Genomic DNA, 25,275 nt, shown 5'->3' on the forward strand with positions numbered 1-25,275 from the left:
ATTTATTATTATTAATTACATTTTTTATATTAAATGTTTGAGTTTACTGACGGCCTGATCATTCCCAGTAGCTTGTAGTAAAAATAATAATTAGTTTTTAAATTTCTTTTCATTTTGCTCTTTGGACTTTTACATTTAGTTTTGAACAAAAACATCTTCCGTACCTCGGAACGAGAAGTTCCGATTGGCTGTAAGTTTCTTTCTTTTTTCTGTGTGTGTGTGTTATTTTTTTTAATCCTTTGCTTTTTTTCTTCAAAAAAGGGTTCCAGACAGAGTGGCTACAATAATAATACTATAATAATAATAATATAATAATATAATAGCACTTGACTTCACTTCAACACTGTAAAAAAAAAAAAAAAATGAAAAAAGAAAAACGGAAGAAGGTCCAAAGGTGCTTTTTTTCCCCCGTGTGTTTCGATTTTTAAATTTGATTTAATGTGAAGCGATGTCCCCCCTCCTCCTCCTCCTCCTCCTCCTCTTCCTCCTCCTCCTCTTCCTCCCCCCTTCTCTCAGCGGGGAAGTGGCGGGCGGACGTCCAGAGCCGGTGAGATGAAGAAGAAATGTCTGAAGTATTGCCAAACCGGTCCGTCTCTTTTTGTGTGTGTGTGTGTGTGTTTTTGTAGTGGTTCCACTCTGGTTCAGTACAAAAAAGAGAGAGAAAAGAGAGAGAGAGAGAGAGAGAGAGAGAGAGAGAGAGAGAGACGTAGAAAAAAGAAAGACATGCATACCATTGCTGGCACGGCTTAGTTCTTCCTTTTTCTCCAAAAGTCTGTCAACAAATAAAACCAAGAAAGAGCCAGAGAGAGAGAGAGAGCCAGAGAGAGAGAGAAAAAGAGAGAGAGAGAAAGAGAGAGATGGAGAGAGACAGACAGAGAAAGAGAGAGAGAGAAAGAAAGAGAGAGAGTTCTAAAAAACAAAAAAAAGGAGAGTTTTGGGTGGAACATTTTGCTCCCATTTTTAAAAAATGTTAAAAAAAAATTGTCCGCAAAAGTTTACAAATCTGTAGCAGTACAGAAAAACAAAACATATATATCCTATTTACAAGAAGAAGAAGAAGAAGAAGAAGAAGGAGGAGAAGAAGAAGGAGAAGGAGGAGAAGAAGAAGAAGAAGGAGGAGAAGAAGGAGAAGGAGGAGAAGAAGAAGGAGAAGGAGGAGAAGAACCCTTTTTTTTTTATATATATATATTTTTTCTTTTCTTCAAAAAGTTTTAGTGAGAATGCAGCAGGTCCAGCTTTGGCACTAATCCACCCTGTCCTGTAGTGTGTGTGTGTGTGTGTGTGTGTGTGTGTGTGTGTGTGTGTGTGTGTGTGTGTGTGTGTATACGGTCCGACTGCCGCTGCAGGCACCTTCTCTTCCTCGTCTTCGCGTCTCCACGGCAACACAGGTCACGCACAACATCACATCTTCAGCCGCAATAAAAAAAAAAAATAAACACCCCAATCCAGCACAAATTAGTGCATAAAACTTCCCCAAAAAATGAAGGATATGAACCTCATAATTAAATACAAAAATGAGGGAATAACTGCAAAAAAGGCCCACCTTCCACTAGGCTGCCTACAGGCCTGTGAACGTTAATGTTAAAGGTCCCATGGCATGAAAATGTCACTTTATTTATTTATTTTTTAACATTAATATGAGTCCCCCCAGCCTGCCTATGGTCCCCGAAGTGGCTAGAAATGGCGATAGGTGTAAACCGAGCCCTGGGTATCCTGCTCTGCCTTTGAGAAAATGAAAACTCAGATGGACCGATCAGGAATCTTCTCCTTATGAGGTCATAAGGAGCAAGGTTACCCCCCCTTTCTCTGCCCAGAGAGAGAATTTAATTGCACATCCTAAGGAAAGCTCATTGTGGGACTGGCTCTCGTGGCTGTAATTCTGCACCAAGGCTGAATTTCGGGAAAGAGACTTCAGATCCAGTATTAGGGGACCACTAAGGCCTATATAAAAGAGACTTCAGATCCAGTATTAGGGGACCACTAAGGCCTATATAAAAGAGACTTCAGATCCAGTATTAGGGGACCACTAAGGCCTATATAAAAGAGACTTCAGATCCAGTATTAGGGGACCACTAAGGCCTATATAAAAGAGACTTCAGATCCAGTATTAGGGGACCACTAAGGTCTATATAAAAGAGACTTCAGATCCAGTATTAGGGGACCACTAAGGTCTATATAAAAGAGACTTCAGATCCAGTATTAGGGGACCACTAAGGCCTATATAAAAGACTTCAGATACAGCATTAGGGGACCACTAAGGTCTCTATAAAAGAGACTTCAGATCCAGTATTAGGGGACCACTAAGGTCTATATAAAAGAGACTTCAGATACAGTATTAGGGGACCACTAAGGCCTATATAAAAGAGACTTCAGATCCAGTATTAGGGGACCACTAAGGCCTATATAAAAGACTTCAGATACAGTATTAGGGGACCACTAAGGTCTCTATAAAAGAGACTTCAGATCCAGTATTAGGGGACCACTAAGGTCTATATAAAAGCATCCATTGAGCAGCATGTCATGGGACCTTTAAGATTTTAATAAAGTAGGCTCGGGAGAAGGAAAGGTTTTAGCGTACGGTTATAAAAAGGTTTTGTGAAAGCAATTATTGGATCCATTGACACAGCTCGGCACTCAGACTGATTACTAACCAGCACGGTGTCCCAGTGTTCACAGTACACACTCATTTCTTTTCTTATTCCTTTTCCTTTTCTTTTTTGTTCCATTAGAAAATTAACAAAAATTGTCAAATTTGCTCAGTTTTTGTCTCCGTCGTTCAAGGACTCGATCGTCCCACAATGCAACATTCAACAGAAATAAAAGAGCTTTTAAATCGCTGATTTAATTGATGGACGTGTTGACAGAAGCTGTTATAATTTCATACGTTTTTTTTTTTTTTTTTTTAGATTCACTTCTGGTCTGATTTTTCATTAAAGAACTGGGACTTTTTTCATAAAGTGAACTTCACACAGGTTTTCATTGATTTTGCTCGCTGTTCTACGAAGGCTGAGGGACTTTTCGTAGTAGGGCTTCAAGTCGACAACAACGCCAGAAAAGTTGAAAATAAAAGCGACAAAAATATCGGGAAAAAAGCGACAAATTTAAATAAAAATGAAACTACAAAACGTGAACGCCTCGTCAGTAGAGCGGTCTTTGCAGACGCAGAGATGACTGCTAATATTCAGTGTTAATAGGAGGGTTTTTCACAAGTCTTTCGGTGTTTTTCGGTGTTTTTCGGTGTTTTTCGGTATGTTTCTGTTCGTTTTTGAATGAAGATAAATGTCCGTAAACTAAAAACGGTGAAAAGGTATCCTGGTAGTTCCTCTCAGGATCGGTTCCTTGCAGCGTGCGATGTTGGGCGATGTTGTGCGTGATCTGAGATGCGACAATCAAAAGAGAATTTAAAAAAAATAAAACAATCCGTGAAAAATCAGAGAAATAAAAATCTGATGATTTAAAAAAGAAATAATAATAAAAAAAAAAAACTCTTCTTCTTTTCGTTGCTCCATTCTCCGTCCAACTTGGTTTCTTTCCTCCTCCGGCGAGTTTCCAGCAGCGGCGACGACGACAGCGAATCCTATTCACACCTGAGATGGACAGAAGAGAGAGAGAGGGAGGGAGAGAGATTGAGACAAAGAGAGAGAGAGATTGAGACAAAGAGAGAGAGAGAAAGGGAGAGAGAGAAAGAGAAAGAGGAGAGAGAAAAGAGGAGAGGGGAGAGAGAGAGAGAGAGGAGAGAGAGAAAGAAAGGAGAGAGAGGGAGAGAGGAGAGAGAGAAAGAGGAGAGAGAGAGAGGGAGAGAGAGAGAGAGAGGAGAGAGAGAGAGAGAAAGGGAGAGAGGAGAGAGAGAGAGAGGAGAGAGAGGGAGAGAGAGAGAAAGGGAGAGAGAGGGAGAGAGGAGAGAGAGAGAGAGGAAGAGAGGAGAGAAGTGTTAGAAGAAGGTTTTTCTTTAACATTTCACAAGAGATCAAACTGACCCCAAAAAAAGGAGTAAACAAAAAAGAGGACAAAAGAGAAAGGGGGATGAAAAAGCAATCGTGTTCCCGGTGGCCCGGCACTGCTGGGACAATGGGACACGCTGGGGAATAACCACTCTCTCTCTTTCTCTCGCTCTCTCTTTCACTCTCACACACACAGACAGACAGACACACACACACACACACACACACACACACACACACACACACACACACACACACACACACACACACACAGAGACACACACACACACAGAGAACACACACACACACACACACACACACACGTACGCACAGAAAACACACACACACACACACACACACACACACAGACACACAGTGATATATTTTATGATTTATTTGCTCCACTCACCAAACTTGACTTCAGATACAGTATTAGGGGACCACTAAGGTCTATATATAAGAGACTTCAGATACAGTATTAGGGGACCACTAAGGTCTATATAAAAGAGACTTCAGATACAGTATTAGGGGACCACTAAGGTCTATATAAAGAGACTTCAGATACAGTATTAGGGGACCACTAAGGTCTATATAAAAGAGACTTCAGATACAGTATTAGGGGACCACTAAGGTCTATATAAAAGAGACTTCAGATACAGTATTAGGGGACCACTAAGGTCTATATAAAAGAGACTTCAGATACAGTATTAGAGGACCACTAAGGTCTATATAAAGAGACTTCAGATACAGTATTAGGGGACCACTAAGGCCTATATAAAAGAGACTTCAGATACAGTATTAGGGGACCACTAAGGTCTAAAGAGACTTCAGATACAGTATTAGGGGACCACTAAGGTCTATATAAAGAGACTTCAGATACAGTATTAGAGGACCACTAAGGTCTATATAAAAGAGTCTTCAGATACAGTATTAGTGGACCACTAAGGTCTATATAAAAGAGACTTCAGATACAGTATTAGGGGACCACTAAGGTCTATATAAAAGAGACTTCAGATACAGTATTAGGGGACCACTAAGGTCTATATAAAAGAGACTTCAGATACAGTATTAGGGGACCACTAAGGTCTATATAAAAGAGACTTCAGATACAGTATTAGTGGACCACTAAGGTCTATATAAAAGAGACTTCAGATACAGTATTAGTGGACCACTAAGGTCTATATAAAAGAGACTTCAGATACAGTATTAGGGGACCACTAAGGTCTATATAAAAGAGACTTCAGATACAGTATTAGGGGACCACTAAGGTCTATATAAAGAGACTTCAGATACAGTATTAGGGGACCACTAAGGCCTATATAAAAGAGACTTCAGATACAGTATTAGGGGACCACTAAGGTCTAAAGAGACTTCAGATACAGTATTAGGGGACCACTAAGGTCTATATAAAGAGACTTCAGATACAGTATTAGGGGACCACTAAGGTCTATATAAAGAGACTTCAGATACAGTATTAGGGGACCACTAAGGCCTATATAAAAGAGACTTCAGATACAGTATTAGGGGACCACTAAGGTCTATATAAAGAGACTTCAGATACAGTATTAGGGGACCACTAAGGTCTATATAAAGAGACTTCAGATACAGTATTAGGGGACCACTAAGGTCTATATAAAGAGACTTCAGATACAGTATTAGGGGACCACTAAGGTCTATATAAAGAGACTTCAGATACAGTATAAGGGGACCACTAAGGTCTATATAAAAGAGACTTCAGATACAGTATTAGGGGACCACTAAGGTCTATATAAAGAGACTTCAGATACAGTATTAGGGGACCACTAAGGAAAAGTGTCCTGATTTACTTTTGATCCAAACGATGATGGAGTTTCTTTTATACTGCAGGTGTACAGTATGTGTACAGTATGTGTACAGTATGCGGAATAAAACAGTGTTGGATGGCAGAGTAGTAATTTAATAAAGAATATAACACACGCAGAGATCCCACGAAAATCCAGAGTACACAAGTTAAAAAAAAAAAAAAAAAAAAAAAAAAAAAAGGAGACATTTAATTTCGGTGAAATAGAGACAGAAGAAGACAGAGCCGAACGGAGCTGTGTGGGAAAGTCTTCGCTCCGCTTTATGCAGGAATCGTTCACACACACACACACACATACACACGCAGACAGATAGACAGACAGACAGACAGACAGACAGACAGACAGACAGACCCGACACAGAAATGTCCGTAGCCATCACATTTTCCCAGAGAAGGAGAGAGTTTTTTTCTCGAAATCAAAGCTGGGAAACAGGAAACAGCACTTTTAAAAAATGTAATCTTTGTTTTGTCTCGATTTGATTTGAATTCTAAGATTTTTAAGGACCTATTTGCTGCCTTTATGTGGACCAAACTGTAAGTGAGAAGACTATATGATACGTGGAATAATACAGTCCAAAGATATTTGACTTTTTCAAAGTAAAAAAGCATGAAAATAAACTCGAGGGGAGAGCGCGGGATGAGAGACAGACTTCCTTAGGTCCCAACATAGAGCCTGTTAACCTCCTCCTATCAGCCAGATATGTTCCCGTTAGTTCCCTTTATCACGGAGTTACAGGCCATAAACGATACATTTTAACGGTCGACTGTTTTTCGTTTAAAGGCTCGACTACGTGCTTATTCGGGAGACCATTTAGTGTTCTCCACAATCCCAGACTTTCATATTGCATGCTCGTTTACATGGAAAGCAAAACAGGTTATAATGGCACATGTCTATGTCGGGACGGTTGAAACAGCTGTTTCAACTGTCCTCGACCTGGCTGTAACTCCATGTATTTTAAGTAAATGCAGAAATATCTGTGTTTATATATATATATATATATATATATATATATATATATATATATATATACAGTACAGGCCAACAGTTTGGACACACTTTCTCATTCAATGCGTTTCCTTTTTATTTTCATGACTATTTACATTGTAGATTCTCACTGAAGGCATCAAAACTATGAATGAACACATATGGAATTATGTACTTAACAAAAAAGTGTGAAATAACTGAAAACATGTCTTATATTTTAGATTCTTCAAAGTAGCCACCCTTTGCTTTTTTTGATAACTCTGCAAACCCTTGGTGTTCTCTCAATGAGCTTCATGAGGTAGTCACCTGAAATGGTTTTACCTTCACAGGTGTGCTTTGTCAGGGTTCATTAGTGGAAGTTATTCCCTTATTAATAAAAAAAAGCTTTGAAGAATCTAAAATATAAGACATGTTTTCAGTTATTTCATACTTTTTTGTTAAGTACATAATTCCATATGTGTTCATTCATAGTTTTGATGCCTTCAGTGAGAATCTACAATGTAAATAGTCATGAAAATAAAAAGGAAACACATTGAATGAGAAGGTGTGTCCAAACCTTTGGCCTGTACTGTATTTATATATATATATATATATATATTTTTTTATTTTTTTTACAAACCAGATTCCCTTATTGGAGGAATGAAGCATTTTTAAATGAAAGTGTGTGATCAGATATCACTGACAGGAGCGCCTGTCTCCGCTGCATATTGATTATTGATTTCATCTGTCAAGCCTTGATGAAAAAGTGCCGACAATCTTTTCCAGAGCGACGATGTCAGAAGTCAAAATCAACTGAACAGATTTCTATTTTGATGAGCGCAAAAAAAGACCAAAAAAACTTTCACTCTTCTGTCAGAGCAGACAGGAGAGAGAGGGAGGAGGAGGAGGCAGACTCCTTCGTCACTGTTTGGCCCCAGGCGGAGCCTTTCATCTATCAAACTTTACCACACCGTGGGTGTGGGAGGTGGGGGTGGGGGCGGGCGGGTGCTATTTTAGGCTTCTAATAATACATTTTCCAGAAGTTAAGTGTTTGTTGCGGAGCAGCTGAAGCCAAACTCACACAGCTACACACACAGAGACAGTAGGGAGGGAGGGAGGGAGGGAGGGAGGGAGGGAGGGAGGTGCTGGCTTCAACATGAACTGACCAGGGGGGATGAGAGGAGAGGAGAGGAGAGGAGAGGAGAGGAGAGGAGAGGAGAGGAGAGGAGATGAGAGGAGAGGACAGGAGAGGACAGGAGAGGAGAGGAGAGGACAGGACAGGAGACGAGAGGAGAGGAGAGGAGAGGACAGGACAGGACAGGAGATGAGAGGAGAGGAGAGGACAGGACAGGACAGGACAGGAGATGAGAGGAGATGAGAGGAGAGGAGAGGACAGGACAGGAGATGAGAGGAGATGAGAGGAGAGGACAGGACAGGAGATGAGAGGAGAGGAGAGGAGAGGAGAGGAGAGGAGAGGAGAGGAGGACGAGAGGAGAGGAGGAGTGAACAGGAGAGGAGAGGAGAGGAGAAGAGAGGAGAGGAGGAGTGAACAGGACAGGAGAGGAGAGGAGAAGAGAGGAGAGGAGGAGTGAACAGGAGACGAGAGGAGAGGAGAAGAGAGGAGAGGAGGAGTGAACAGGAGACGAGAGGAGAGGAGAAGAGAGGAGAGGAGGAGTGAACAGGAGACGAGAGGAGAGGAGAAGAGAGGAGAGGAGGAGTGAACAGGAGACGAGAGGAGAGGAGAGGCAGTTGAAGGAAAACTTCAAAAATGGTGAAAAAAGTGATAAAAACGTTGCCTTGTTGCAATTTTTTGTCGAATTCTTTTTTGCAACATTTGTTGCTTTTTGTCACGTTTTTATTTCGAGTTTTTCCGTCAAATTTTTTCATTTTTTTGTGTCGCTTTTTTGCAATACATGTCCCGGGACATGTCTCCATTTTTGAAGCCAAAACTCACACAGCTACACACACACAGACAGTAGGGAGGGAGGGAGGGAGGGAGGGAGGGAGGGAGGTGCTGGCTTCAACATGTACTGGAGTAAATCTACTTTGCAAAAGTCTGTTTAGGAAGAAAAGAAACTGCAGTTAACATGTTCGTAGAAGGTCAAGCATAAACACACGGGTTACCTCTGACATCTCACTTCTTTCTCTACAGAAATATTACTGCGAGACGCCTCAGTGAGAAATGTAACTCATGCTAAACTTAATTACACAGAAGTCCTGTTTTGACATTTGATAGAGTCAGCGATTAATCATTTAACTAAAAAGGAATAACTGGCGCCTGTATTGATAGTGAATGTAATTCAGTTGCAGCTCTAATTAATTAAAAGATATCGGAATTTTAACGTGTACAGAATATTGTATTTTCTGACGGGATGGCACCTTCTCAGAGAGCTCGCAGCCTTCATCGCACATTTTCTCAAAGGACTCGGGAACAATTTTAAAGCTTTTAGTGCGGTAACTTCTTGATATTAATCAAAACAGAACGTCTGTTACCAAAGGAGTTGCTACGAAGCTAATTAAGACTCTCGGCTCCACACAACTCTCTCTGGGTTTCTCAGTGTGGCTATAATCAGAAGATTGTGGCGTCCGGTCACTTTCCCCGCGCAGAAACTGGAGTGAAGATAACGACCTCTTCTGAAGAGTCCATCATGGCTCCTAGCAACTGTGTGGAGGAATCACAGAAGGCTTGTATCATGTGGACGCGCCAACAGTTTTGTCGTCATAACTTAGAATTTCTCATGGGGGCGACAGAAAAAAACAGCCAGAAACTAGAGCTGCACGATGTGAGGGAAGCATGCGATAACGATATTTTGTTTGTGAAGCTCTTTGTCGTCTCCAGGCTGCACGCAAAATTACGAATCGACCACTATGGCGTGACCATAGTGGTCGATTTGGTTGGGGGTTAGGCATTTGACCGCGAGTGGTTAAGATTAGGATAGCCGATTGGTCAGGGGATAGGACCTGAACAAATCAGGTTACGTTGCCTTGCGTAAGCATGGACGCCTGGCCAATAGTAGCTATTGAAGGGCGGATCTTGGCGTGGCCATGGGGAAATATTGTGCACTGCACACTGCACTGTACGCTGCACTGCACGCTGCACTGCATGCCGCACTGTACGCTGCACTGCACACTGAACTGCATGCCGCACTGTACGCTGCACTGCACACTGAACTGCACGCTGCACTGCACGCCGCACTGTACTCTGCACTGTACTCTGCACTGCACGCTGCACTGTATGATGCACTGCACACTGCACTGCATGCTGCACTGTAGGCTGCACTGTATGCTGCACTGCACACTGCACCGCACACTGCACTGTACGCTGCACTGCACACTTCACTGTACGCTGCACTGCACACTGCACACTGCACTGCACATTGCATGCTGCACTGCACGCTGCACTGTATGCTGCACTGCACACTGCACTGCACTGCACACTGCACTGCACTGCACACTGCACTGCACTGCACACTGCACTGTACGCTGCATACGAAAAAACACTGAAAGAGTGTAGTTTAAATTCGCTTTCCGTTCTCCTTTAGAGATTTACGTTAATGAACGTTAATTTCATATTTGCGCAGAGAAAGACGGCCAATCAACTGTGTTGTTGGTCCTAAGTGACTCGCACCACAGACGGGGTGAATTTATCAATCAATCAATCGTTGTTACGTAGCGTTATCCTGGCGCTTTTGTGAATGGGTATACGGTACTAGACTACACCACTGATTGTGCAGCCCTATTTATTTTTTATTTATTTTACCTTTATTTAACCAGGAAGAGACTCACTGAGATTAGAGTGTCCTGGCAGCAGTACAACCACACATACAGTACATACAAACACAAAATACGCAAAAAAACACCAAAAATATAAACACAACTGACACAGCAAATCTTTCAAAGTCAACCACACTCCTAAACACATCAGGCAAAACATCTGCAGCCAGATGTGGCCGCCTCCAAGTCAATCAACATCCTCTTAAAAGCGACCAATGACAGCACAGCTCAGTAAGCTTCATGGATTTCTGTAACTTGTTCCAGGCAGAGGGAGCTGCAAACTTAAAGGCCTTTTTTTTTCCCCCACAGCTCAGTTCTAACCTTTGGGGCCAGACAGAAGGAAAAGATCCTGGGAACGAAGATTGTAAGTCCCGGTACTATTTACCTACCTACTACTACTACTTGCTAGGGGTGTGACGAGACGCTTACTCCACGAGACGAGACACATCATGAGATTGGGTTCACGAGAACGAGACGAGACGAGATTTTTAAAAAAAATTTAAAGAAATTTCGCCGAAATCCGACATTTTCCACCACAGAAAATGGCCTCATATCAGCTGCAATGAAAGCGCCTATGTCCCTCGTTATTGCCGTGGCTCTTGCACTTACCGGTGGCAGAGATGCTAAGGCTTTTAGAGTTGTTTGCCCTTTTAATGTTTTCGTCGCGGGTGCAGTAGTTAGCAGAGAGCTGTGGTGGTGCTGTAAGTGTTTTTGCGTAGTGCTCGTGTTAGCCGCGGTATACGGCATTCTTTTCTTACAATGTTTACATATTGTGTTCGTCTTGTCTGTCACTCTTTGGCCGTTTATTATTTCCGCAGGAAAACCAAAATGTTGCCACACAAATGATTTAAAAGTGGCAGGGGGATCTTCAACAGTAATTTCACGCTCCATCGCGGTGACATCACATCGCCTCACGAGACAACTTTTCACCTCGACGAGAAATCTCGTCACGTTTTAATTTCGTCACACCCTTACTACTTGCCCTACCAAAAACAGCCCTCTAAACCGAGGACAGCTGACAGAATACATCAAACAACCACGGCAGCTCTCTCTCACCGTTTATCCAGTCAGCCTCCCAGACGCGTCCTCCGCTAGCGTCCTGTCTCTGTCCAGCAGCAGCTCCCGTCCTGTCTTCGAGTGTCCGTCCTCCAGCCAGCTGCCGAACACCCCCCGAGCTCCTCCCACCACCGCCACTGCCCCCTTGCGTCCTCCGTTCTTCATCTCCCCCGCGTTCTGCTGCGCCAGTCTGTTGAAGTCATTCATTCAGTTTATTTTGCAAATCTATTCACCCCTAGTCTCGCTTTTTATTTGGCCAGATCCTTCCTTTCCTTCACTCCACAGTCTTGGTCTTGTCTTGGGTCAAGCCTCTGCTAAATAGTCTCGGGAAGGAACTTGTTTTTGGTGGAACGTGTGTAGGTTCAAAGGTTGTTTTAGTCGTGCGACAGAAACCTATGATTGGACAGATAGTCTAGCTAGCTGTCTGGATTTACCCTGCAGAGATCTGAGGAGCAGTTAGACAGACAGACAGACAGACAGACAGATAGTCTAGCTAGCTGTCTGGATTTACCCTGCAGAGATCTGAGGAGCAGTTAGACAGACAGACAGACAGATAGTCTAGCTAGCTGTCTGGATTTATCCTGCAGAGATCTGAGGAGCAGTTAACCACAGTCAGGGTTCATACGCATTTTAACCAATACTTTTCCATGACTTTTTGGCAAATTTCCATGACTGTGTGTTCCTGAAAATGTCAGTCGACATTATACAATTAGAATACCAATCTGTGTTAAAGTTTCCCCTCAGAGGTTTGACTATAAAATTAATAATAATGTATGTGGTTCATAGTGGGAGTCGTAATATCGCTCCCCAAATACAACGCTGAGGTTAAGACGATGTGAAAATACATTTATTAAATTCCATGACTTTTGTAAATAATCAGTACTTTTAGCGTGTATAGAGCCAGCATATCTCCACCAGACTCCATGTAAATAATCAGGACTTTTAGTGTGTATAGAGCCAGCATATCTCCACCAGACTCCATGTAAATAATCAGGACTTTTAGTGTATAGAGCCAGCATATTTCCACCAGACTCCATGTAAATAATCAGTACTTTTAGCGTGTATAGAGCCAGCATATCTCCACCAGACTCCATGTAAATAATCAGGACTTTTAGCGTGTATAGAGCCAGCATATCTCCACCAGACTCCATGTAAATAATCAGGACTTTTCCAAAACTTTCTGGGTCTTTTTATGTTTCCAAAACCTTTTTGGTTTGGTCAAATTCCATAACTTTTCCAGGTTTTTTCAAAACGTATGAAACCTCAGAAATCCACCGGATGTTAGAACGCCAACACAAAGAAAGAGGAAGGTGACGGAAATGAGGGACATCTGCAGACTACTTTACCCCTAACAATCAATTTCACAACTATCCCACTCGAAAAGCAGCCCAGTTATAGTAAAATCGTAAATAGGCGCGCAACAATGGCTTGCAAGCGACCATTACACATTTCAAAAGTTGAAGCCCCCTCCTTTAAAGTGTAACTCTCGCCAAAATGCAACCTAGGTTCTTTTATCGCGACAAGATTAACTATTATTTTTTAAACCACTATATCGAATCAAAACATGAGACTATGCTTCAAGTATCACCAGGGGCTCTACACATGAACTCAAGCATTGACAACATTGGTTGTGTACCCAGAGTTTACTAAAAAGAAAGGTTTTCAACTACTCACCGTAGCTCTCAAAACGAATCGATATCAAAACAAGTAGCCCCAGATTTAGTATATCGCTTGTGCATCGGTGTTGTTCATGTGTAGAGCCCCTGGTGATACTTAGAGCAAAGTCTCATGTTGTGTCGAGCCTTCTTAGTGTTTTAAAAAATAGCTATTTTGAGGCTATAGCATAAAAGTGCCCCTAGCTCTCCCATTCAAAAGGCCATTTGACCGAAAATGAAAATATGGTACATCTTAAAATTGGCGCTTCCGTCCTAAATATGCTTTTAAATGAAAGTTTGACTCTGGTACATTCACAAAAAAGACCCTCTGTTGCATTTTGGCGAGAGTTAAGTTTAACGTAGACTAACGGAAATCGGTACACATACGTAACATGTTAAGTCGTACAGAAAAGCTTCTTGGAGCCATACCCTAAAAGCAACAGGAAATTCGCCATTTTTGAATTTACTGTGTGGAATTACTGCATTTTTTTGGCCATTTATTTAGGCGTCGTACATTAACGAACTCCTAGAGATTTCAGCCGATCGACTTCAAATTGGTTCCGTGCAATCTAAAGACCTTAGAGATGAAAAGTTATCAAAAGGGATTGGACTCTGTCTTGACTGTCTCTCATTTGGACTCTGTCTTGACTGTCTCTCATTTGGACTCTGTCTTGACTGTCTCTCATTTGGACTCTGTCTTGACTGTCTCTCATTTGGACTCTGTCTTGACTGTCTCTCATTTGGACTCTGTCTTGACTGTCTCTCATTTGGACTCGGTCTTGACTGTCTCTCATTTGGACTCGGTCTTGACTGTCTCTCATTTGGACTCGGTCTTGACTGTCTCTCATTTAGACTCTGTCTTGACTGTCTCTCATTTGGACTCTGTCTTGACTGTCTCTCATTTGGACTCTGTCTTGACTGTCTCTCATTTGGACTCTGTCTTGACTGTCTCTCATTTGGACTCGGTCTTGACTGTCTCTCATTTGGACTCTGTCTTGACTGTCTCTCATTTGGACTCTGTCTTGACTGTCTCTCATTTGGACTCGGTCTTGACTGTCTCTCATTTGGACTCTGTCTTGACTGTCTCTCATTTGGACTCGGTCTTGACTGTCTCTCATTTAGACTCTGTCTTGACTGTCTCTCATTTGGACTCTGTCTTGACTGTCTCTCATTTAGACTCTGTCTTGACTGTCTCTCATTTAGACTCTGTCTTGACTGTCTCTCATTTGGACTCTGTCTTGACTGTCTCTCATTTGGACTCGGTCTTGACTGTCTCTCATTTAGACTCGGTCTTGACTGTCTCTCATTTGGACTCGGTCTTGACTGTCTCTCATTTGGACTCTGTCTTGACTGTCTCTCATTTAGACTCTGTCTTGAATGTCTCTCATTTGGACTCTGTCTTGACTGTCTCTCATTTGGACTCTGTCTTGACTGTCTCTCATTTGCACTCGGTCTTGACTGTCTCTCATTTGGACTCGGTCTTGACTGTCTCTCATTTGGACTCTGTCTTGACTGTCTCTCATTTGGACTCTGTCTTGACTGTCTCTCATTTAGACTCTGTCTTGACTGTCTCTCATTTGCACTCGGTCTTGACTGTCTCTCATTTAGACTCTGTCTTGACTGTCTCTCATTTGGACTCGGTCTTGACTGTCTCTCATTTAGACTCTGTCTTGACTGTCTCTCATTTAGACTCTGTCTTGACTGTCTCTCATTTGGACTCTGTCTTGACTGTCTCTCATTTGGACTCGGTCTTGACTGTTTCTCATTTGGACTCTGTCTTGACTGTCTCTCATTTGGACTCGGTCTTGACTGTTTCTCATTTGGACTCTGTCTTGACTGTCTCTCATTTGGACTCGGTCTTGACTGTCTCTCATTTGGACTCGGTCTTGACTGTCTCTCATTTGGACTCGGTCTTGACTGTCTCTCATTTAGACTCGGTCTTGACTGTCTCTCATTTGGACTCGGTCTTGACAGTCTCTCATTTGGACTCGGTCTTGACTGTCTCTCATTTGGACTCGGTCTTGACTGTCTCTCATTTGGACTCGGTCTTGACTGTCTCTCATTTGGACTCGGTCTTGACTGTCTCTCATTTGGACTCGGTCTTGACTGTCTCTCATTTGGACTCGGTCTTGACTGTCTCTCATTTAGACTCGGTCTTGACTGTCTCTCATTTGGACTCTGTCTTGACTGTCTCTCATTTGGACTCGGTCTTGACTGTCTCTCATTTGGACTCTGTCTTGACTGTCTCTCATTTGGACTCTGTCTGACTGTCTCTCATTTGGACTCGGTCTTGACTGGCTCTCATTTGGACTCGGTCTGACTGGCTCTCATTTAGACTCTGTCTTGACTGTCTCTCATTTAGACTCTGTCTTAAACTGTCTCTCATTTGGACTCGGTCTTGACTGTGTCTCATTTGGACTCGGTCTTGACTGTCTCTCATTTGCACTCGGTCTTGACTGTCTCTCATTTGGACTCGGTCTTGACTGTCTCTCATTTGCACTCGGTCTTGACTGTCTCTCATTTGGACTCGGTCTTGACTGTCTCTCATTTGGACTCTGTCTTGACTGTCTCTCATTTGGACTCTGTCTTGACTGTCTCTCATTTGGACTCGGTCTTGACTGTCTCTCATTTGGACTCGGTCTTGACTGTCTCTCATTTGGACTCTGTCTTGACTGTCTCTCATTTGGACTCGGTCTTGACTGTCTCTCATTTGGACTCGGTCTTGACTGTCTCTCATTTGGACTCTGTCTTGACTGTCTCTCATTTGGACTCTGTCTTGACTGTCTCTCATTTGGACTCGGTCTTGACTGTCTCTCATTTGGACTCGGTCTTGACTGTCTCTCATTTGGACTCGGTCTTGACTGTCTCTCATTTGGACTCTGTCTAGGGTTAGGGTTAAAATAATCAATTATCTAATTAAAATCAATCTTTTTCCACATTATTTTTAACAAAAACTAGTTTCAAGAGTTCTTCGGTCGTTCATCGCAAAATGGATCTTTGTTTGACTGATCTGATATCAATTATTAAAATCCCCGATAATCCATCTTTTAATACAGTGGTTCCCAAACTTTTTCTGCAGGGCCGCCCCCATTTTGTATATACAAATACGTCCTATATTTTTATTGAATTAAATATTGATAAAATATTTTTGTTTTGACACAGATCTAGCATTGATTTAGATCTCACGGATGAAAGAAGAAGACGAAAAGAAATCTGCCAAATCACTTCTGAAATCAGTTTTATATTTCAGAACTGTCAATCAATTTTTGGGATATTTAAGCTACTGAGGCGGCTCACAATCAGATTTAACACAAGTGGGTCATAAGTGGGGGGAATATGTTTTTGATTATAATGATGAGAAACTAGTAATCAAAAAATAATTAAATTCTGAAGGAAGCCATTCTCTTCATGCGCGCCTCAACTGTGTCAGACACTGATGAAAACGATGGGAGGGAGGGGGGGGGGTGGAGGGAAACTAAAAATAATCAAGTTCTATTTCGCTGCTTAAAAAAAAGGTCACTTTTAACCGTTCTGAGAGTCAAAACCCTCCCAATCGGAGCTCTTTCTTCAGAAACTTTCAGCGTATTTACACTGCATTTACTGTGAATAAGCAGCACGAATGACTGGAGCGAGAAGCAGAAGGATTTCGGTGTGCCGTCAGTGCAGGTTCGCACTGCGGTGCTTTTCCAAACCACAGAGCTGACTCACGGGAAGAATAAAACTCTTGCCCAAATTATTGTGGAGATATTGGTTTCCCACCTAATGGCTCTGTTATTTAGCCAAAGATCTCCCAAGCTCCTGGAAAGGGAAGGCTGACTAAATAGAGTCCTGTAGATTTGTGGGTTAATGTCCTGAAAATAACGTTAATGTGGCAACCAGAAAATAACAACACAAACCCGCTGAGAGGAAGCAGAAATTAGTTTTGGTTAGGGTGGGGGGGGGGATAGGGGAGGTTATATGCTGTACGGATGGAAATACCCTTCATAGAAATGTAAATGCCTCTTTTCGTGAGATGCGCTCAATCTTAGGGATTAAATCGGTTAAAAATCGACAAATTAGTAATGACTGCAATCGGTTGGGATGAGAAATGAATCGTGATGCAGTTTTTCAAACAGCCTAGGGCGTACTCTACTTTAGATTTCACTTGTTTGACTTCAGATGTCACTACGTCTTCTTAGTTAATTTATTTGAAGATATATATTTTCTATTTATTTAGTTATTTTGATGTGTTTTAGAAATCTATTATTTTTTTTATTTAATTTTTGTTATTTAAGATGAAATACAATTTCAGTGGCACTTTTTATGAGAGGAGAGGGATAGACCTATTTGTTATAGAGTAAGATCCTTTTTGTTAAACCAGAAACAGTGCCAAAATTGCCATTGCCAAACCCACCAGACTCCATGTAAATAATCAGTACTTTTAGTGTGTATAGAGCCAGCATATCTCCACCAGACTCCATGTAAATAATCACTACTTTTAGTGTATATAGAGCCAGCATATTTCCACCAGACTCCATGTAAATAATCAGGACTTTTAGTGTGTATAGAGCCAGCATATTTCCACCAGACTCCATGTAAATAATCAGGACTTTTAGCGTGTATAGAGCCAGCATATCTCCACCAGACTCCATGTAAATAATCAGGACTTTTAGTGTGTATACAGCCAGCATATTTCCACCAGACTCCATGTAAATAATCAGTACTTTTAGTGTGTATAGAGCAGCATATTTCCACCAGACTCCATGTAAATAATCAGGACTTTTAGTGTGTATAGAGCCAGCATATTTCCACCAGACTCCATGTAAATAATCAGGACTTTTAGTGTGTATAGAGCCAGCATATTTCCACAAAACTCCATGTAAATAATCAGGACTTTTAGCGTGTATAGAGCCAGCATATGGTGGAATTTGGCGATGGCAATTTCTGAGCTGTTTCATGTTAAACAAAAAGGATCTTACTCTTTAACTAAAAGGTCTATCTCTGTAGGGATCCTTTCCATAATGTTGTCAGCCAAAAAAGCCACAAAAACCTCAGAATAACCTGAGCTGGTCAGTTGACTGCCTACTGCTGCTTGTCTAGCTTAATATGTTCCCATCAGTCACTTAGAAGTAAGAAAACATGGAAAATTAGGGTTGAATAATACCGGAGTTACCCTTTAATTACCTAAGCCAAAAAATTGAAAACCCAGCAGCTGATTGGACGAACGCGTCACATGGGTCATGGCGGCTCGTTCAGAATACGATCTCATATTGTTCTAAAATAGGTTTAAGCATTTTACGTGAGAAATAGGCCGTTTGTCTCTGTGTGTGTGTGTCTGTGTGTGTGTGTGTCTCTTTGTGTGTCTCTGTGTGTGTGTGTCTCTCTGTGTGTGTCTGTGTGTGTGTGTGTGTCTGTGTGTGTCTCTTTGTGTGTCTCTGTGTGTGTGTGTCTCTTTGTGTGTCTCTGTGTGTGTCTCTAGTTAGCTTAGCGTAGTGAATGGAATCCTATGTTGCCGGTTAGCATGTTGTGAGTAAAAGTGAGCCGACAAAAGACAATAAAACCTAATAACTTGCACTGAGACAACAAATGCGTTGGCCGACCTATCTACAGCCAGGGTAGACCGTGATAAGAACTATTTCAACAAACAGGTGGCGTATTCCTTTAAAACGTCTTCACTAATGCAACCGAAAGCCCCTTTTAACAGTATGAGAAAATACAAAACTTCTAATATTGAATATGAATACAGTACCTGCCAGCAAACCGGTCTTGGATCTCATCATGCTGTTGACTGCTGAGGCTGTTAGCGCGCTGCTCCATTAGCCAGCCCAACTCAACCTCCAACACCTTACTGCTGCTGTTGTTGCTGGGGGGAGCGATTTTGGGGGAGCACACAGGCAGCCCCTGCCCTCCGTTCACGCCATTGTTGTGAAAAAGTTCTGCCAGCTCCATGCTGCCGCTCTGCAGCCGGCTGTCGGTGAACCAGCGGGCGAGTTCGGCGCGTCCTGTCCGACCCTCCAGTTGGCTGAACTCCTCAGGGGAAGGCCACCGCGTTTGAGCAAAATTGTCCTTGAGGAGTGCCAGGGATCGGCTGTCTGGAGGCACTGAGCAGGAATTTGGGTTAGGGATAGAGGGGGCAATGATGGGCAGGGTGGAAGAGGGTGGAAGAAGGCTTTTAAGATGGCTGACACCAGCGCTTGGTTTGTGAATCCCATTCAGCTGTAGAGTTTGGTGTTGCTGTTGTTGCTGATGTAGTCGTTTCTTGGCGATGGCAGCCACGTCGCCGGCGTCCATCCTCTTAGTGCCCATGGAGTTCAGAAGAGCTTGTTCAAGGTTGTCGCGCAGTGCTCGGCGCTCCACAAACCAGCTGTCGATTTCCTGGTGGGACAGTCGGGTGGTGCCGGCCAGATTGTCCACATCGCTGAGTGTAGGGAAGCTGTTCCTCAAGAAGTTCTCCTCCAAGATCTTTAGCTGTTCTGCCGTCTTTCCTTTCATCCTCTCCAGCAAGGGGAATTGGGTAAGCACCAAGGACTTTTGCTGAAAGTCTGTTTTCAGCGCTGCTGGCAGCTCGCTGCCATCCAAATGCATGACCCCATTGTTGTGAGCGAGAGAGGTTTGATTGTGGGGCCGTTTCCCATCCCTGCGAGATGTCCCGTTGGCCTCCGCTAGAGGAGTGAGCACCTTATCTCCTCTGGGGTAGCTGGCTTTCACCTCCACTCGTTGCTGCTCTTTTAGCTTCTTGCTATCCAACGGAAACCCTGGAATCTGGGATGGGGCTTTAGCCGGAGCACGAATGGACTGGATAATGGTCGGCCTCCTTATGTGTGGGGCGTTAAGCGGTGGGGAGTTCGTCAGCTTCAGATCAGCAGCTGACAAAGCGTGGGTATTCGGGTGCTTTTCTTTGGAAGTGATGGGCGAATTAAGAGGAAAAAGTAACGTGTTTTTAAACGGCGGGGCAAAAATAGGCGGGGGAACTATCAGCGGCCTTGTTAAAGACTCTGGAAAGACTATGGAGGGCAGCGACACCACCGGCTTCGTTTTGGGGTTTCCCAACGTCGAGAGAACCTTCCCTTTGGACAACGAAGACGGTGATAACGGCGACGATGGCGGCGGCATTAAAGGCACAGTAGCGCATAGCCTCTTCAGCTCCGTGGTCACCAGAGGGACTGCTACAGGTCTCTTTGTCTCCATGGGAACAGGAGGTGGAGCCATTGGGAGGCGGTCTTTCGGGGGAGGAGGGGGCGGAGGAGCCATGAGGCCCCTGTCTTTAGCCTCGCCAGAATGAGGGGCGACTGCCATGATGGGCCGCTTAGACTCCGGGCCGAACACCGTCGTCAGGTGTGTTGGCAGGGACCGTTTAAGGGAAGAGATGGAGCCAATCGCTGGAGAGTTCGTGGTGGCGACTACACTTAACCCATTGGACGCGGATGTCCGGACATAACTCGCATGCCCGACTGTAGTGTGGACAAAGGACTGCTGGGAGGATTTGGCGGTTGACGGTTGCGAGATTGGGGGGTTGTCAGGCAGGACGGTGAACGTGTGATGTGTGGGAGGGATGGAGCCATTGAACATCTTCTTCCTGGCTTCTTCCACCTCCTCTGGGGACCAGGTGATGCCTTGCTTAAGCCGCTGGGTGGTGAACCAGACTTTGATCTGGTCCTCCGGGTGCTTGGAGGCAGCGGTCAGCCACGACAACTCAGCGTGCGTCGGGTAAGGGAACTTGCTAAAGGAGGTGATCAACGTCAAATTGTCGTCTAGAGAAGGGTTGTATTTGGTGGTGTTCAAGGGAACAGCTATTTTTGGTACAGAGTTAAAGTTAGGCGGGCGCTGGAGCATCGGGGTGACATGTGAGAGCCCTTGGAGGATGGTCGGTTCGGGGATGATGACCGTTCCATTGACGTTCACCGCTGTGATTTGATTCTTCTGGATCAGGCCGTCCCGCTTGCTTTTCAGTTCGCTCCCTTGATAGGGCGACTGGGTATTGCCCGCGGTTTTCACTGCGGTCGATACGCAAGACGGAAGCGTTTCGTCCCGTTCGCCTCTCGCGTCGCATTCGACTGAATTGTCCTTGCCTTCGATTGTCTGCTCTAAGATAGTCTGATTGTTCACTTTTACCCTCTTGAACTTGAAGTCCGTCTCGCCCGGGTGCCGGCTCTCGTTGTGCTCTGTGAGCGAGTCGAACTTCTTGGTGTTGAAGTTGCAGACCGCGCAGAGGTACAACGGATTGAGGATGACGTTAGGGTGGCTGGAGTCCACGTGGTCTTTAAATTCGTTCAGGTTCTGCGTTGAAAACGGGCAGTATTTGCACTCGTAGCCTCTGGGCTGCTGTTTCTGGGACGCGGGGTCACATTCGACCCCTTCCCTGTTCTTGTCCTTCTCCTCCGTGGCTTCGACATGTTCAACGACAGAAGGTTGGTCTATGTCGCTGGACCGATCCTCTTGTTCTAATGGCTCAGGATTCTGATTTTCCACAGGTTTTCGAAACGTCTGCTGGTCTGGATTCTCTGAAGGCTCCCGCTGGGGGTCTTGACTCTTTTCTGATTGTTCTTTCTCCGTCGCATCGTCGTCCGCCGATACTCCCGCGTCCATCACCTCCTCGGGGTCGTCTTGCTCTTCGGGAACGTCGCTGACGACCCGCACCATGCAAGGGGTGGAGGACTTTCTTCGACTGGACATGCTGGTGATAGTTGTGGTGCTGGTGTTGCTGATTGCCTTGAAGATAGTGCAGGTTTTGGGTGCTGCTGCTGCTGCTGCTGGTGCTGGTGCTTTCTGAAAAGGGCTTCACTGGGGTGGATCAGAGCTGATGGTTGTGGATACTGGTAGGTGGGTGGAGTTGGAGTCTCCAGCGTGCGAGAGGGAGGGCGATAACCGGCTGACGGTGCCGGCCGAGGACCGGTTGTGCAGTGGCGTCTCCCGCTCACTGGCAGTGTCAGCTACCGACCTGGGCGTCATGGGAGGGCATCACAGACAACAAGGGCGCTCAAGCTGCGCAGAGACAAACAGAAAGAGAGAGGGAGAGGGAGAGAGAGAGAGAGAGAGAGAAAATGGCATGTTAATATTGTTTGTGTTCAGCAAGCTGCGCAGCAGCCACTTGGGGGAAAAGACTAAAAGCAGAGAAAAATACATGTTAGGAAAAACACAGAGAGAAGTCATGTTGATATTGTTTGTGTGTGTGCGTGTGTTTGTGTGTGTGTGTGTGAAGTGATGTGCTGCATTCACCAAGAATAAGACAAAGAACGAGACGAATGCATGATGGGCAATGACAGAAGGGTAAAAAATAGAAGATAATTTGCACTTTTTGTAAACAGGCAAAACTATGCTTTTGGTTCAATTTGTTTGAGAGATGTGAGATCAGCACGGTGTCGAGGATAAAAGACGGCAACATCAACAGATTCTCATTCTCGCTGGGGTCACTTGTTCTGAAAATATATGCAGCGTTGTACTATTGTGCGCTTTGGATCAAATGTTCCTTTTCGACGACAGTAAGTTGGGTATGAAGCAAACTGAAATATTTATGACTGAATACTGCAACTTTAGGCGTTTCCTTAAGCGTAGAAAACTAATCAAAATGTAATCAATCAGTCAATCGACAGTAAAATTGAGCTATGAAATTACATTTCAGCTTCTGAAATATGTTGATGATTTGCTGATGATCCGATCAAGACGACAATCATTTGTTTGATATGTACATTTTTGTACAAATATTTGGGTTTATTTAGACTACTGATCAGACAAAACCAGAAATACAACAACAACAACAACAATATATTAAACCTAAACTGCAAAAAAGCTCTCAAAATAAAAGTCTCCAAAACCCGACTGAATTACTGTGTAATAGTCCATAATATTAGCTCGTCTATGCACCCGCGAGGGTACATTTGATAAATTGTGTGTATGCTTTCATTTCAGATGGTCACGAATGTGGAAAAATCTGGGAAATGTGAAACCTATTTATTGTTTTTTGGAGATATATATATACACAGTATGTCCCATGTTTTGGGAGAGAGGCTCAGAGAGCACAGATGAGACAGATATTGATAAAGGGATTGACTATAATAACACAAATACACCCCGTGGAGCTTTTCAGGCTGTTACACAACTCCACATCAAAGATTTTTATTTTGATAAGCAACATGACATTTTGCAGGCCCGTTCCTCTCCCCTCTTCCTCTAAAGTCCGCGTCAGGTTTTTCTGTGGGTGCAGATTGCGTCCACGTTTCCTTCGCTTGTTACCCCCCGTCCTCGCGTCACAATAAGGGCCAGACACGTTGAGTTTATCGACATGCTTTTATTTAACAAAAAAAAGTAAATTAACTTTGTATCATTGCACGTCTCATGTAGCTTTCTATGAAGAAAATGTAATGTCCACAACACTGCTTAAACTCCCATATTTAATATAAATGCATATACTTGCAACGTTTCGACCCTACTGGGTCTTCTTCAGGCAAAAAGAAGAAGACCCAGTAGGGTCGTGTAGCGGAGTAGAAGTAGAAAGTGGGCATGAAAAGAAAAATACTCAAGTAAAAGTACAAGTACCTTAACATTTGTAGTAAGTACAGTACTTGAGTAAATGTACTTAGTTACATTCCACTGCTGCAAAGCCGAGGCCAAAAGTGAAAAATGAAGCCATGGGCGACTGACTGACTGACAACTTGGAAGCGAGACGAAAATTAAGTTGAATCCACTTTGAGTGCCACTTAATCAGGACGCGCTGTTCCAGGCCAATCACGTGCTAATGCAATAAATTGTGAAGAGTCCAAAGTAACTACAAACGACAAAAAAAAAGAAGGGAAGAAGAAAGTCTCCAAACCCCATTAAAAAGACATTAAGCATCTTTTCATAGGATAATTACCCTGTAATCATGTAATAAGAGAGACTCAGTGATCAGATCTCCTGACAGCTATCATCCACACAATGGAAGAGAGGGAGAGAGGGAGAAAAAAGATGGAGATGGAGAGAGAGAGAGGAGAGGAGAGGGGGGAGAGAGAGAGGAGAGAGAGAGGAGAGAGAAGGAGAGAAAGAGACAGGGAGAGAAGGAGAGAGAGAGACAGGGAGAGAAGGAGAGAGAGAGAGGAGAGAGAGAGGAGAGCGAGAGACATAAAGAGAAGGAAAGAGAGGAGAGATAGGGAGAGAGAGAGAGAGAGGAGAGAGAGGAGAGAGAGAGAGAGAGAGAGAGGAGAGAGAGAGAGAGAGAAGAGAGAGAAAAGAGAGAGAGACAGAGAGAGAGAGAGAGAGAGAGAGAGAATAACAGGTATGAATAAATATAGGAAAAGAGAGAGACAGGATTAAAATTAAAAGGGCAAAAGCAGGTAAAATGGGAAGAGAAAGAGGGAGGAAGAGTGATATAAAAAGAGAATGAGACAGTGGGGAAGAAGCACAGAGATAAAGGAGGGGGGGAGGGGATGGGGGGAGAGAGGGAGAGAGAAAGAGAAAGAGGGGATAGTCTAAAAACTTCCACGCCGATGAAAGAGAATGGGCACAAAGCAGTAGACGTTTTAACTAGGCCACGGCCCGGCAGACAGAAAGAGAAAGAGATAGAAGGAGAGAGAGAGAGAGAGAGAGAGAGAGAGAGAGAGAGAGAGAGAGAAGAGAGAGGGAGAGAGAAGAGAGAGAGGAGAGAGAGAGAGAGAGAGAGAGAGAGAGAGAGAAAGAGAGCGAGAGGGAAAGAGAAGAGAGAGAGAAGAGAGAGAGGGAGACAGAGACAGAGACAGAGAGGAGAGAGAGAGACAGAGAGAGGAGAGAGAAAGAGAGCGAGAGGGAGAGAGAAGAGAGAGAGGAGAGAGAGAGGGAGACAGAGACAGAGAGGAGAGAGAGAGACAAAGAGAGGAGAGAGAGAGATACAGAGAGAGAGAGAGAGAGAGAGAGAGAGAGAGGAAGGAGAGGAGAAAGAGAGAGAGACAGAGAGACGAGAGAGACAGAGAGAGAGAGAGAGGGGAGACAGAGCGAGAGGAGAGCGGGAGAGAGAGAGAGAGAGAGAGAGAGAGAGAGAGAGAGAGAGAGGGAGAGAGAGAGAGAGAGGGAGAGAGAGAGAGAGACAGAGAGAGACAGAGAGAGAGAGAGAGAGAGAGA

At 43.8% G+C, this 25,275-nt stretch overlaps 1 protein-coding gene across 1 annotated transcript; it reads right to left on the minus strand.

The window, feature by feature from the left end:
* Positions 1 to 2,885: 2,885 nt before the first annotated feature.
* On the minus strand, positions 2,886 to 24,138 carry LOC120571985 (zinc fingers and homeoboxes protein 2-like). Its single transcript, XM_039821162.1, has 4 exons — positions 24,059 to 24,138; positions 18,959 to 22,191; positions 11,576 to 11,765; positions 2,886 to 3,587 (listed from the first exon to the last, which is right to left on the minus strand). The coding sequence occupies exons 2-3, from the start codon at positions 21,880 to 21,882 to the stop codon at positions 11,579 to 11,581; spliced, it is 3,111 nt and encodes a 1,036-aa protein (XP_039677096.1). The 5' UTR covers positions 21,883 to 22,191; positions 24,059 to 24,138; the 3' UTR covers positions 2,886 to 3,587; positions 11,576 to 11,578.
* Between the last annotated feature and the right edge of the window lie 1,137 nt (positions 24,139 to 25,275).

This window comes from Perca fluviatilis, chromosome 13 (assembly GCF_010015445.1).
Source record: "Perca fluviatilis chromosome 13, GENO_Pfluv_1.0, whole genome shotgun sequence".
NCBI lineage: Eukaryota > Metazoa > Chordata > Actinopteri > Perciformes > Percidae > Perca > Perca fluviatilis.